Source organism: Oncorhynchus nerka, linkage group LG11, assembly GCF_034236695.1.
Source record: "Oncorhynchus nerka isolate Pitt River linkage group LG11, Oner_Uvic_2.0, whole genome shotgun sequence".
Classification (NCBI taxonomy): domain Eukaryota; kingdom Metazoa; phylum Chordata; class Actinopteri; order Salmoniformes; family Salmonidae; genus Oncorhynchus; species Oncorhynchus nerka.
In genome coordinates this window covers 72,337,035-72,349,406 of record NC_088406.1, presented here as the reverse complement: position 1 = coordinate 72,349,406, position 12,372 = coordinate 72,337,035, and the positions used below count along the sequence as shown (strand labels likewise).

Below are 12,372 nucleotides of genomic sequence, written 5' to 3'. Positions count from 1 at the left end.
ACTCTCTCTGGTTGAGTTAGCCTGACAGTCTGAGAGGAACCTCTGTTCTCTCTGGTTGAGTTAGCCTGACAGTCTGAGAGGAACCTCTGTTCTCTCTGGTTGAGTTAGCCTGACAGTCTGAGAGGAACCTCTGTTCTCTCTGATTGAGTTAGCCTGACAGTCTGAGAGGAACCTCTGTTCTCTCTGATTGAGTTAGTCTGACAGTCTGAGAGGAACCTCTGTTCTCTCTGGTTGAGTTAGCCTGACAGTCTGAGAGGAACCTCTGCTCTCTCTGGCCGAGTTAGCCTGAAAGTCTGAGAGGAACCTCTGTTCTCTCTGGTTGAGTTAGCCTGACAGTCTGAGAGGAACCTCTGCTCTCTCTGGCCGAGTTAGCCTGAAAATCTGAGAGGAACCTCTGTTCTCTCTGATTGAGTTAGCCTGACAGTCTGAGAGGAACCTCTGCTCTCTCTGGTTGAGTTAGCCTGACAGTCTGAGAGGAACCTCTGCTCTCTCTGGTTGCGTTAGCCTGACAGTCTGAGAGGAACCTCTGTTCTCTCTGGTTGAGTTAGCCTGACAGTCTGAGAGGAACCTCTACTCTCTCTGGTTGAGTTAGCCTGACAGTCTGAGAGGAACCTCTCCTCTCTCTGGTTGAGTTAGTCTGACAGTCTGAGAGGAACCTCTGCTCTCTCTGGCTGAGTTAGCCTGACTGTCTGAGAGGAACCTCTAATGTCTCTGTCTGAGTTAGCCCAACAGCTGTAGATGCAGTGTGATAGAGCACAAGAATACAGTATGAGATATTTGTCTCACAGTGAATATATTTTATTGCGCGTCCGCGCCCCTACCGGGAAGAGGACACCAGCAAGTGCGTTACACACAATCAAGTAATGACAGGAGGGGAAGGGGAGATTGGGTGTCAGGGAACACCCACGGTGCAATGAAGAGAGAAGGAGAGCCTCCCTTGCTCCCTCCCATTCGGCAGCATTGTGTCTGAGCGGGTCATCTTAATTGTCACGCGGGGGGTCGGCAGAAGGAACCACAGAACATTACAATCAAAGCATGTGGCAGCTAGGGGAGTCAGGGCAATGATAAACCCTTATCTTCCCTCTCAGTGAGTCTCACTCCAGCCCCTCATCTCCCACTTCCCCTGAGGCTCCTGGGTGTTCTATCTGTATAGAGGGAACTATGTCCTGTTGATGCAGTGAGTAAACACCTCAGCCCCCCCTGGAAGCCCCCCCTAGTAGCCCCCCTGGTCCCCTGGTGCTGGGGCCCCGTGCGGAGTCTTGTAGCAGCCAACAGCCAACATCACAGAATAGGACTCAGGGGGGCCTACCGGCCAGCCTTCCGGGTCTCAAGCCACTCTTTAATTGTCATAATGATTGTTTTATCCGCTAGCAGTTAGGTTTAATGATGATAAGACAGCAGGAGGGTCGTCCTGGGTTCCCTGTGGGCCTGTTTGCATGTCCATTCGCTGGGGTCCGCTTCACTCCCTGTAATCTCCGCTGTCCTCTTTCTAAAGGAACGGTGGGAGGCATGCGTGATAGATAAACTTCCTGTCCAAAAAGTGTGCCCCCTCCTCCTCCTCTTCCCCATTTCCCTATCTCTGGACACTATCAGTTCACTCTCAAATTCAAAAACTACAGCTATCGCCTTGGATACGGATAAACATCATCAGGGGCCATATGTATTAAGAGTTGCCTTTTAGCTCACACAATGACTTTGATTACTTGGACAGGGGGAAAGATGATCCCAGATCAGTACTCCTTCTCTGAGACAGCTCTAGATGTAACTGTCTGTGAGCAGGGCTGGGGTCAATTCCATTTCAATTCCAGTCAATTCAGGAAAGAAAAAACGAATTACAATTCCATTTCCAAATGTTCTTCATTGAAAAGCGTTGAAGAGAATTGGAATGTCATTGTACTTCCTGAATGGTCTAGAATTTAAATGGAATTGACCCCAAACCTGTCTGTGACACATAGCTAACCGTCAGTGGCAGAAGTGGATGTCTCCATGTAAAGTTATGTGGTAAGAGCTGGTAAGCGCTACGATAGCATTAACAGGTCCTAGCAGGTGAGAAATTGAAACTGAACCTGAAATTACATGGTAAATTATAGGCCATTTCAAAAGCTTAACAATCCTACACAGCTATAAAGATGATGTTTCCAACTACTGGCACTGGACCTGACGCTGCATGTCTATGGTGCACACTACTGAGGTTGAAATGATGCCTACATGGAATACTGCTCCACTACACCAATCCTCTCCCTGGCTTCCAAGACGACGTCGATGAAGAAAAAGACGACTTCCTATTCAACTGTTGCCCAGAGGCTCTGCCAACACAAAGCTATGGAGGAGCGGGCGGGCGGTGATGATTGAATTTCTTCTTGATTCGCTCTCGTGGGTGTGCTGCTCCTCTTCTCTCTTCTCCCTCTTCTCTCGGAGAAGGTTCCAAACCAAACGGCAGTATATAACATATCTTTGAGGGAGGAGGCCAGCCAACCCGAGCCCCAGCTCCAGACTCCTCTCTCCTCTTGTCCTCCCCTGTTCTCTGGAAGTTAGATTTCCATGATGATGGGAGGTCAGAGCAGACCAGACTGAGTGAGTAAATGTCAGATAGGTGCTAATTCTTTTCAGAAGTACCAGACATGCCAATGGTTTCCTGTCTCGAGGAAACTGCAGCGGAGAGGGACGGGTGACGAGTACTTCTGGTGTGTTTGTGCACCGTGAACACAGTTCATCTCCTTAGACCCCTCGTTATTAGAACGGTCTCGACAGACACCAGATGTTTCTTTAGCAAACGAGGGTGGAGAGGGAAAGAGAGAGGGAGGGAGAGAGAGCGAGAGAATAGAGGGAAAGAGAGAGGGAGGGAGAGAGAGAGAGGGAGAGAGAGAGGGAGGGAGAGCAATAGAATAGAGGGAAAGAGAGAGAATAGAAGGAGAGGGGGAATAGAGAGAGGGAGGGAGAGAGAGCGAGAGAATAGAGGGAAAGAGAGAGAATAGAAGGAGAGAGAGAGGGGGAATAGAGAGAGAGATAGAGAGAGTGAGAGAGAATAGAGAGGGAAAGAGAGAGAGAATAGAAGGAGAGAGAGAGAATAGAAGGAGAGAGAGAGAGAATAGAGGGAAAGAGAGAGAGAATAGAAGGAGAGAGAGAGAGAGAGAGAGAGAGAGGGAGAGAGAGAGAGAATAGAGGGAAAGAGAGAGAAAGAATAGAAGAAGAGAGAGAGAGAATAGAGAGGGAGAGAGAGAGAGAGAGAGAGAGAGAGAGAGAGAGAGAGAGAGAGAGAGAGAGAGAGATAGAGAGGGAAAGAGAGAGAGAGAGGGGGAGAGAGATGGTGCAGACAGGCTTGACCACTAAAAGACAGATACAGCTGGTCTTCCACTGTTGTGAGAGGGGCTATTGCTGTGTGAAATCATATCATACGACACCATTTATCAAAATAAAGTATTGGCCAGTGACGTGTTAGTCTGATCGTTTTTCATCTTGTGGGATTGTACAGAGCTAACCTGTATGGAAACAGCTTGGTGGGGGAGAGTAGAGTAACACTTAAAAAGCCATTTATCCACCTTATACGAATTAGCAGCACATTAGCAATGTTCTCAACATGTGTGCTAAGCTCATTGAAAGATAACAATGTGTGAGTTAGCCGTGTTGGGACAATTAATAAATAGCTGATGGTTTTGTTTAATTGTTTAATGAAGTGTTAGACTGGCGAGCGGGAGGGGGGGGTAAGTCTGGAAGGAAGGGTCTTGGCTGGTCGGAATTATCAGACGAGAGAGGTTGGTCTTAGAAGTAGAAAGTGTCACTCTCCCTCTGTGTCCGCTCCCTGCATTGATAGTTAACCGTTTTGGTGTTAAAACTGGTGTTAAGGTACATTTACATTGGGAAGACACGGGGCGAACAAGTACCATCGCTTATATGTGAATTAGGGTTTGGAGCGGTCTTCAGGTGCCCCGATGGGTCCTGGTCAAAAGTAGTGCACTATGTAGAGAATAGGGTGTCATTAGGGATGCGTGTTGTGTTCCTCACTGACCTTGAGTCCGGTCTGCACCAGCTTGTGGATGTCCAGGAAAGGCTCTTTCAGCAGCTCCATGTTATGGGTCAGCACCCGGACGAAGCCCTCCTTCTCCAGGACAAAGAGGCGCTGGGATCCGTCCCCACAGTGCACCACGGCTACTGGCTGCCTCAGCCCACTCAGCACCACCTGGGCACAGTAGCAGTTGTGCTTGTGCTTCCTGGGCGGCCAGAGTAGGAACGAAAGGTCAAGGATCGCCGACGGATAATCCCGTTGAGAGAGGAGAGGAAGGAGGGAGATGGAGAGAAGGTGAAAGAGCGAGAGAGAGTGAGCGTGAGAGACAGGTAGAGAGCGAGAGAGAGAGCATGAGAGACAGGTAGAGAGCGAGAGAGAGAGCATGAGAGAGAGAGGAGGAGAAAGAGAGAGAGAGCGAGCGTGAGAGACAGATAGAGAAAGAGAGAGAGAGAGAGAGAGAGAGAGGAAAAACAAAATACCCCCACAATATACATACACTGATTGAGTTGACTTGACAGTAAGTTAATACCAGTGATTTACAAAGTAAGAGTGAAGCAAGTGAAGAGTGAAGCAATAGCATGAGACGATGGGAAGGGTTGAGTAAGAGTATAGACACTTCCATACGCAGTGACTTTGATTCATGTGCATTGGGCACACATACATACATATGTTACTCCACGGGTGAATTTAGTGGAGCAATGCCTAAATGGGGGATGAGGGGTCTCCAGCTGTGCAACAAGTGTTGCGTAAAACCACAGTTCACATTTGATGTGGGAAACAGAACATTCAAAATCCATTATACAACATCGCGACGGCTAGCTAACACATGAAGGCGGTGACGCTGATTCTCGCTCCTCACACTTGTTTCAAGACATTTGCCATTGAGAGTCTGAGTCTGAAGGATGGATATTCATTGGAGGAAAAAGGGTGTCAGTTCAGTTATCTCGTCCCGTCAGTTTCCTGTCTGGTGCTATGCTGTCATCGTGACTAGAGGTCGACCGATTAATCATAATGGTCGTTTTTTTAAAATATATATATATTTTTATACCTTTTTATTTAACTAGGCAAGTCAGTTAAGAACGCATTCTTATTTTCAATGACGGCCTAGGAACGGTGGGTTAACTGCCTTGTTCAGGGGCAGAATGACAGATTTTCACCTTGTCAGCTCAGGGGATCCAATCTTGCAACCTTACAGTTAACTAGTCCAACGCTCTAACCACCTGCCTCTCATTGCACTCCACGAGGAGCCCGCCTGTTACGCAAATTCAGTAGAAGCCAAGGTAAGTTGCTAGCTAGCATTAAACCTATCTTATAAAAAACAATCAATCATAATCACTAGTTATAACTACTAATCCAGGTTAGCAGGCAATATTAACCAGGTGAAATTGTGTAATTTCTCTTGCGTTCATTGCACGCAGAGTCAGGGTATATGCAACAGTTTGGGCTGCCTGGCTCATTGCTAATTTGCCAGAATTTTACGCAATTATGACATAACATTGAAGGTTGTGCAATGTAACAAGAATATTTAGACTTAGGGATGCCACCCGTTAGATAAAATATCTCACTGAAATAATAAACGTTTTGTTTTCGACATGATAGTTTCCGGATTCGACCATATTAATGACCAAAGGCTCGTATTTCTGTGTGTTATTATGTTATAATTAAGTCTGATTTGATAGAGCAGTCTGACTGAGCAGCAGCAGGCTCGTAATCATTCATACAAACCGCACTTTCGTGCGTTTTGCCAGCAGCTCTTCACAAGCACAGCGCTGTTTATGACTTCATGCCTATCAGCCTAATGGCTGGTGTAACCAATGTGAAATGGCTAGCTAGTTAGCTGGGTGTGCGCTAATAGCGTTTCAAACGTCACTCGCTCTGACACTTGGAGTAGTTATTCCCCTTGCGCTGCAAGGGCTGCGGATTTTGTGGAGCGATGGGTAACGCTGCTTCGAGTGTGGCTGTTGTCGATGTGTTCCTGGTTCGAGCCCAGGTAGGGGCGAGGAGAGGGACGGAAGCTATACTGTTACACTGGCAATACTATAGTGCCTATAAGAACATCCAATAGTCAAAGGTATATGAAATACAAATGCTATAGAGATAAATAGTCCTATAAATACTATATTAACTACAACCTAAAACCTCTTACCTTGGAATATTGAAGTCTCATGTTAAAAGGAACCACCAACTTTCATATGTTCTCATGTTCTGGGCAAGGAACTTAAACGTTAGCATTTTTACATGGCACATATTGCACTTTTACTTTCTTCTCCGACACTTTGTTTTTGCATTATTCAAACCAAATTGAACATGTTTCATTATTTATTTGAGGATAAATTGATTTTACTGATGTATTATATTAAGTTAAAATAAGTGTTCATTCAGTATTGTTGTAATTGTCATTATTACAAATAAATCTAAAACAATCATCCGTTTAATCGGTATCGTTTTTTTTGTCCTGTAATAATCGGTATCGGTATTGGCGTTGAAAAATCATAATCGGTCGACCTCTAATCGTGACGCATGTGTCAAGTTCATACACAGCAGATGTGCGCCCTCTCTATCTCTATCTCTCTCTCTCTTTCGCTCGCTGTCTCTCTCTCTCTCTCTCTCTCTCCCTCCCTCACTCTGGTTCTCTCTCTCTCTGCCACTCTCTCTCGCTCCCTGGCTCTCTCTCCCTCTGCCTCTCTCTCTCGCTCCCTAGCTCTCTCTCTCTCTGTCTCTCTCTCTGCCTTGCTCTCTCCCTCAGGCCAGTTTTGAAGTGGGAGGTCTGATTAAGACTTATGATGTTAGATGACATCGGTGGTTAAAACCTGGCCCTCTCTCCTTGCTCATCATCTTTTGGCCGGCCCCAGGCGGAAGATGAGAAGGGGAGAGTCAGCTCAACAAGACTCCCTTTAGATGAGCGGCTGCCAACAGAAGCTCTATATCTCTCCTCGGCCATCCCGGCCATCCATCCTAGAGTTCAGTGCAATTACAATTACAGTGCTCTTTAGCATAGCAAGGGGTCATTACTAGAAACGACTAGAGTAGAACCCCATCAACCCCAGGAATGCAGACAGCACTTAGCTAGAGATCATAGACAGACAGCATCAGCATAGTTTCTCTGTTCTGGTCTGGTCTGGTCCGGTCCAGCTCGAGACAGCAGGACGGTCAGTTGGTCACATGTCCAGCAGCAGCGCTCTCAGCTCGCGTCAGGGGGGCTCGAACAGGTCTGCGTCCCAAATGACACCCTATTCCCTACATGGTGTACTACTTCTCACCATTGCCCATAGGACTAGTGCACTACGTAGGGAATAGGGTGCCATTTGGGACGGAGACGGGGAGCTCAGAGGCTCTCTCTCCACCGGAGCAGACAAAAAAAAGGGGGAAAGTTTGTCTATGACGTACTGCTGCTAGCTAGCAGTGAGGGAGGGCTGGCCTGCAGGGTAAGCATTTCCATTGTGTGGCCAAAGCCTGGCCCAATGCACCCTGAACAAACGGCAGGCTTTGGTGATGACTGGAGAGATGGGTGACGGGTAAGGTCATCCAGGCTTGGCATTGGCATGTCTCCCATGACCCTGGTTCATAGTACATATCGCCTGGGGCGAGACCGGTGGTGGTGGCCAGTCAAAGTGACACACTGGGTTCAGAGTGTGGAGATGCCACAATACACACTATGGCCTCTCTTTCCTCAACTCACTGAAAGTGTCCTTTTTGGATGGTTAACTCAATATTTAAAAAGCATACCTTAAATGCACTCTTCCTAACGTATACAAGTAAAAGAGATTTTGAAAGTGAAACGTTACAAACCTGTTGATGTCTTCGACTTTCTCATCTCCCAAGTAGTTGGAGTCCTGTCCCCGTGTTTGCTTTCGGTGGAAATCTGGGAAGCACAGGCCTCCGTCCCGCCGTCCGTAGTATTGACAGAACTCATCCACATCGGCTTGGAACAGCTCTGAAAACACCATGGACACAGACAACGGCCCGCAGGCAGAGAAAGACCATTCAATTCAAGTGACATCACGCCTCGTTCAAACCATGATGCAACATCATCCTACTTACCAGCGAGCTGAAGCTAAATCCCCTCCTAGTTAGTCTCCCTTAATTCATGTTTACGCAGCTTTAGTTCCTTAAGTCTTCATACAGTTGTTTTTGAGAGTTGTGCTGAATGAGCCAAACCAAATCCTGGCTAAGCCTGGGCTGAACAAGTGAAGAAACGCTTGGCCAGACAGGCCAACTGGGTTAGATCTGAACAGAATGTGAGGAATATGCTGTTCAGACTGCTCCTCAGGTCTTCAACTCTGTAGCAGTGCACCACTGAGGCCCCATCCATCTTTACCTTTATCCTTTGACCCCTGGTGCTATGGCTGTTTGACCCCTGTTGCTATGCCAACTCTACCTCACGTGGGTGACTGCTGTGGATACCTAATAGCTTTCCAGATATTTGGAATATTAAGTCAAACATAGGCTGAAATTCTCATACAATTAAAGCACTGTTAGGGGCCAGTGCCAAATGGCACCCTATTCTCTATATAGTGCACTACTTTTGACCAGTACCTATTTGGGCCACAGCCTAGATGCTTTCGCCCTCCTCAGCCCAGCGGCAGGCATATAGGCACAGCATGTGAAATGTGTGAAACTCTAATTCAAAACGGACCATGTTTAATTAACAGCCCAGTCTTCCAAACACTAACTTTGCACATTTTTAGGAGGGATAGAAGTATTCTGTCTGCCTCAAAACCCAAATCAAGAAATTATGTTCCCAAATGTTGATTGATTGTGTTCCACTGCTTGCTTGTGCTTTGGGGAAGTTCAAAACCAAAATGTCACCATCACACGGTTATTTCCCAAGACCACCTTGATTTCTCTTGGAGCTGCTAGTTGTACTAGAGCTAAAGTTGGTTCAACACTAGGGTCTGGGGCACAAATTAATCTGAGAATATATCCTCATTAGACACAGCAGCCCCAACACCGCCTGATTGGCCACCTTCAGAGACCCACAGTCACAACATTATTCCAAGATTCTAGGAACCCCCCCTTTCTTATTGTGCTAGCAGGGCAAAACCACGAACAGGGTGAAAAGAACGCAAGCAAGCAGCGTATCTTAAAACCTGCCCGTGACCTAAAAACAACCGTGCCAATATTGTTTCCCTTAACACAACCCTCAGAGGGGCGGAGGAGGAGAGCAAACACAGCAGTGATAAAAACACAAACAGGACTGTCTCTCCCCTCTTTCATCTCGCTCTCCGGCCCCCACACATCCCTCCCTCCCTACATCCTGGCCCCCCCACACCGACCACAAGGCTGACCACACTACCACTGGAGGTGATACGATATCCCACTAAACATCTAAATACAACACGGAGATCAAACACACACTCAGAACACACACACACACACAAACACTCCCAGGCCTATGCCACCCACCTACTTTGTGCCTGCAGTTATCTTAACCATGCTGGTCCCAGGACCTCAGATGCAGGGGGGAGAGACAGAGTGGGGGATGGAGGGAGGAGGGGGCAGAAGGGGTGGGAGACCTCTGGGTTAAAGTGAGACTCAGGCCGTAAATGTCTTTATGGAGAAATGAGGGATAAGTACACAGCCTAATGGGGAGCTGGAGAGGGAGTTTCACGGGAGCAGGAGGACATTTAAAGACACAGTAAAGGCTACCGTCCAGGTTTAATACTGTTGGTCAGCACTTTGCATGTGTTGATGCAGAGTACAGTTCTGGAAGGGTTCTGAATTTCATCTTTAGTGATATATTCTGTATTCTGTACATGAGCCCAAAAAACTAATGTCTGTCAATGCTTTATATTTGAGATTTAATTAAACATGTTCTTAAGAAGCAAAAGTGATTACTACAAATGCAAATGACAGCTGAACTGAAAAACAACAAATTGTTAAAAAAAAACATTTTTTTAAGTAGCTTAACCCCCCAAAAAAAAAGCCTGATACATAAGGACACAAATCCAGAAAGGGACTCTTAAATCCATAGGAGGAAAAACCTCTGTCTGTATCCAGAATGATATGTACTTAGAGGGCCATCTAATTTTAGACAATTTATGGTTAACTACTTCCATAAACACCGAGCACTGCATTCTCTCTCCCTCCACAATATGTACCAGTTTTATTGTACTGGCCTGGGGGGGAAAAGAGAGAGAGAGAGAGAGAGAGAGAGAGAGAGAGAGAGAGATAGATAGGAAAAAAACCTCTGTCCACATCCCAGGCAGTGAGCTAGCGCTATAGTTCTACTTCCATCTGGTTGTCTTCCAACACAACCTGGGTGGCCACCCAAAGTACTTGACATCTTGATGCACTTCAGCAGCTTTACATATACACAACCTTTGTAGAAAAATAAATGTGTCATTCGTCACCACATATGCTGATCTGTGTAGAGGGGGAGAAAGGGAGGGAAGGATTGATGGGAGGGGGTGACTGACTCCTTCTCTGGCTCAAGCTCCTGGTATGAAGCTCTGGGTTTAACTCTAAGCTTTCACTGCTGTCTGTCAGCTCACTGGCTGCTGTCTCTCTCTCTCTCCATCTCTCTCTCTCCCTCTCTCTCACCATCTCTCTCTGTCCGTCTCTCTCTATCCCTCTCTCTCTCTGCCGAATACAACAGGAGTTGACCTTACAGTGAAATGCTTACTTACAAGCCCTTAACCAACAATGCAGTTTTAAGAAAAATAAGAGTTAAGAAAAATATGTACTCAATTAACTAAAGTAAAAAATAAAATAGCAACAATAAAATAACAATAGCGAGGCTATATACAGGTGGTACCGGTTCCGAGTCAATGTGCAGGTTAGTCGAGGTAATTGAGGTAATATGTACATGGGGGGGTTGATGTTGATAGTTCTGGTGGTGGTGTAGAGCCACCACATGTGTGGTTGAAACTGTTCTCTGTTCAGCAAACGCGAGCAGATTTAATCTGCCGTGGCGACACAGATAGGAAGAAGAATTGGCTGGGGGCAAGCAGTGCCGTTTGATCACAAGGAATGTGCACTTCACTGGGAGGCACGGCAGGCAGGTAACAGCCCTTCAAAGGCCCTACTTCTGAGGATGGGGAGCTTTCAGGGAGGGCGGCCTATCAAGCAGGTCTCCTATCATCTCACAATACCATCCTATCCAGGAGGAAACTGCATGTCATCTCCATGTCATCTCCTCGCTTATTCCACACCGGGAGGAGACTCCCTCCAGGGCTGGCGTTGCCTTGCCTACGCGTACGGGGGAGCAGTTCGAGAGGCGAGGCCCAGGTCCAGCGAGGCAGCTCTGATTGTGTTTACGTTCCATCGAATTTATCACCAAGGAAAACAAACTGATGGTGTGAGTGGCGTTTCTTAAACAGGCCGTAGTTTGTGTGTGTCTGAGGCTGTGTGTGAGGAGCTCCCTTGGTGGCGCGAGGTGTCAGAGCCGGTCATGTCTAGACCGTAGCCAGGGTGCTTACAGCTTACACATCCCCAAACAGCACACAGCACCGTCAGGGGGCTGACGTCAGCCAGGGCAGCTCAGGAGGGCTTGCCAAAGAAGGACGGGGCCAGGGGAGGAAAGGGTCATAAAATCAATCATTTTCAGCTCTCTGGCAGATTGTAGGGGCTTTGTTTAGGGCGTGTGGGTACGTGTGTGTGTGTGTGTGTGTGTGTGTGTGTGTGTGTGTGTGTGTGTGTGTGCGTGTGCGTGTGTGTGTGTGTGTGTGTGTGTGTGTGTGTGTGTGTGTGTGTGTGTGTGTGTGTGTGTACACAATTTATGTCTAAATTTCATAGATTGAGGAAGAGTTTGAGTAAATGTGTGTAAAGAAAAGTAATGTTCTACAACCAGTCCAAGTGGGACTAAAAATACTGATGAGAGAGAGAGAGAGAGAGAGAGAGAGAGAGAGAGAGCGAGAGAGCTCCTGATTGCCAGGTCTAAAGTGTGTAGTCAGACTAATTAACAAAGTGCTAGGCTGATGGCTGCAGCAGGCAACGTCTGCCAGCCAGGGTGGGTAGACTAAGACGAGGCTCTCCCAGTGTATGGGGGCGTGAGGCAGGCAGGCTCTACCACCAAGTGGAGGTGAGGTCAGATGAGGTAAGCCTACATAAATAAATATTTCTTCTTGAGTCCTTACGCTCCACTGCGTCTTGCATAAGTAAAACCAAGCTACCTATATGTTCAACACTGTTTGCTGACTTTGAATTGGGGACCTTGAGGAGACCTGCTCAGAAATGTAATATTGCCTTATTCAGACAATAGACTGTATGTAGTGTGTCAGGGAGTCAGTAAGAGAGAGAGAGAGAGTGAGTGAGATTGAGGGAGGGAGCGAGTGAGTGAGAATGAGAGTAAGTGTGAGAGAGAGCGAGCGAGAGAGATTTGTGTTCATATGTGTGCCTCACTCCACCTATACAGTGCAAGCACTGAC

General features: G+C 47.0%; 1 protein-coding gene across 1 annotated transcript in view; it reads right to left on the bottom strand.

The window, feature by feature from the left end:
* Positions 1 to 12,372, bottom strand: part of LOC115118633 (hedgehog-interacting protein-like) — a 50,832-nt gene that overhangs the window by 31,758 nt on the left and 6,702 nt on the right. The window contains exons 3-4 of the mRNA XM_065024912.1: positions 7,793 to 7,937; positions 4,007 to 4,208 (exon numbers count right to left, since the gene is read on the bottom strand). Coding sequence (XP_064880984.1) covers positions 4,007 to 4,208; positions 7,793 to 7,937 — 347 coding nt within the window. The remainder of the gene's footprint in view (positions 1 to 4,006; positions 4,209 to 7,792; positions 7,938 to 12,372) is intronic.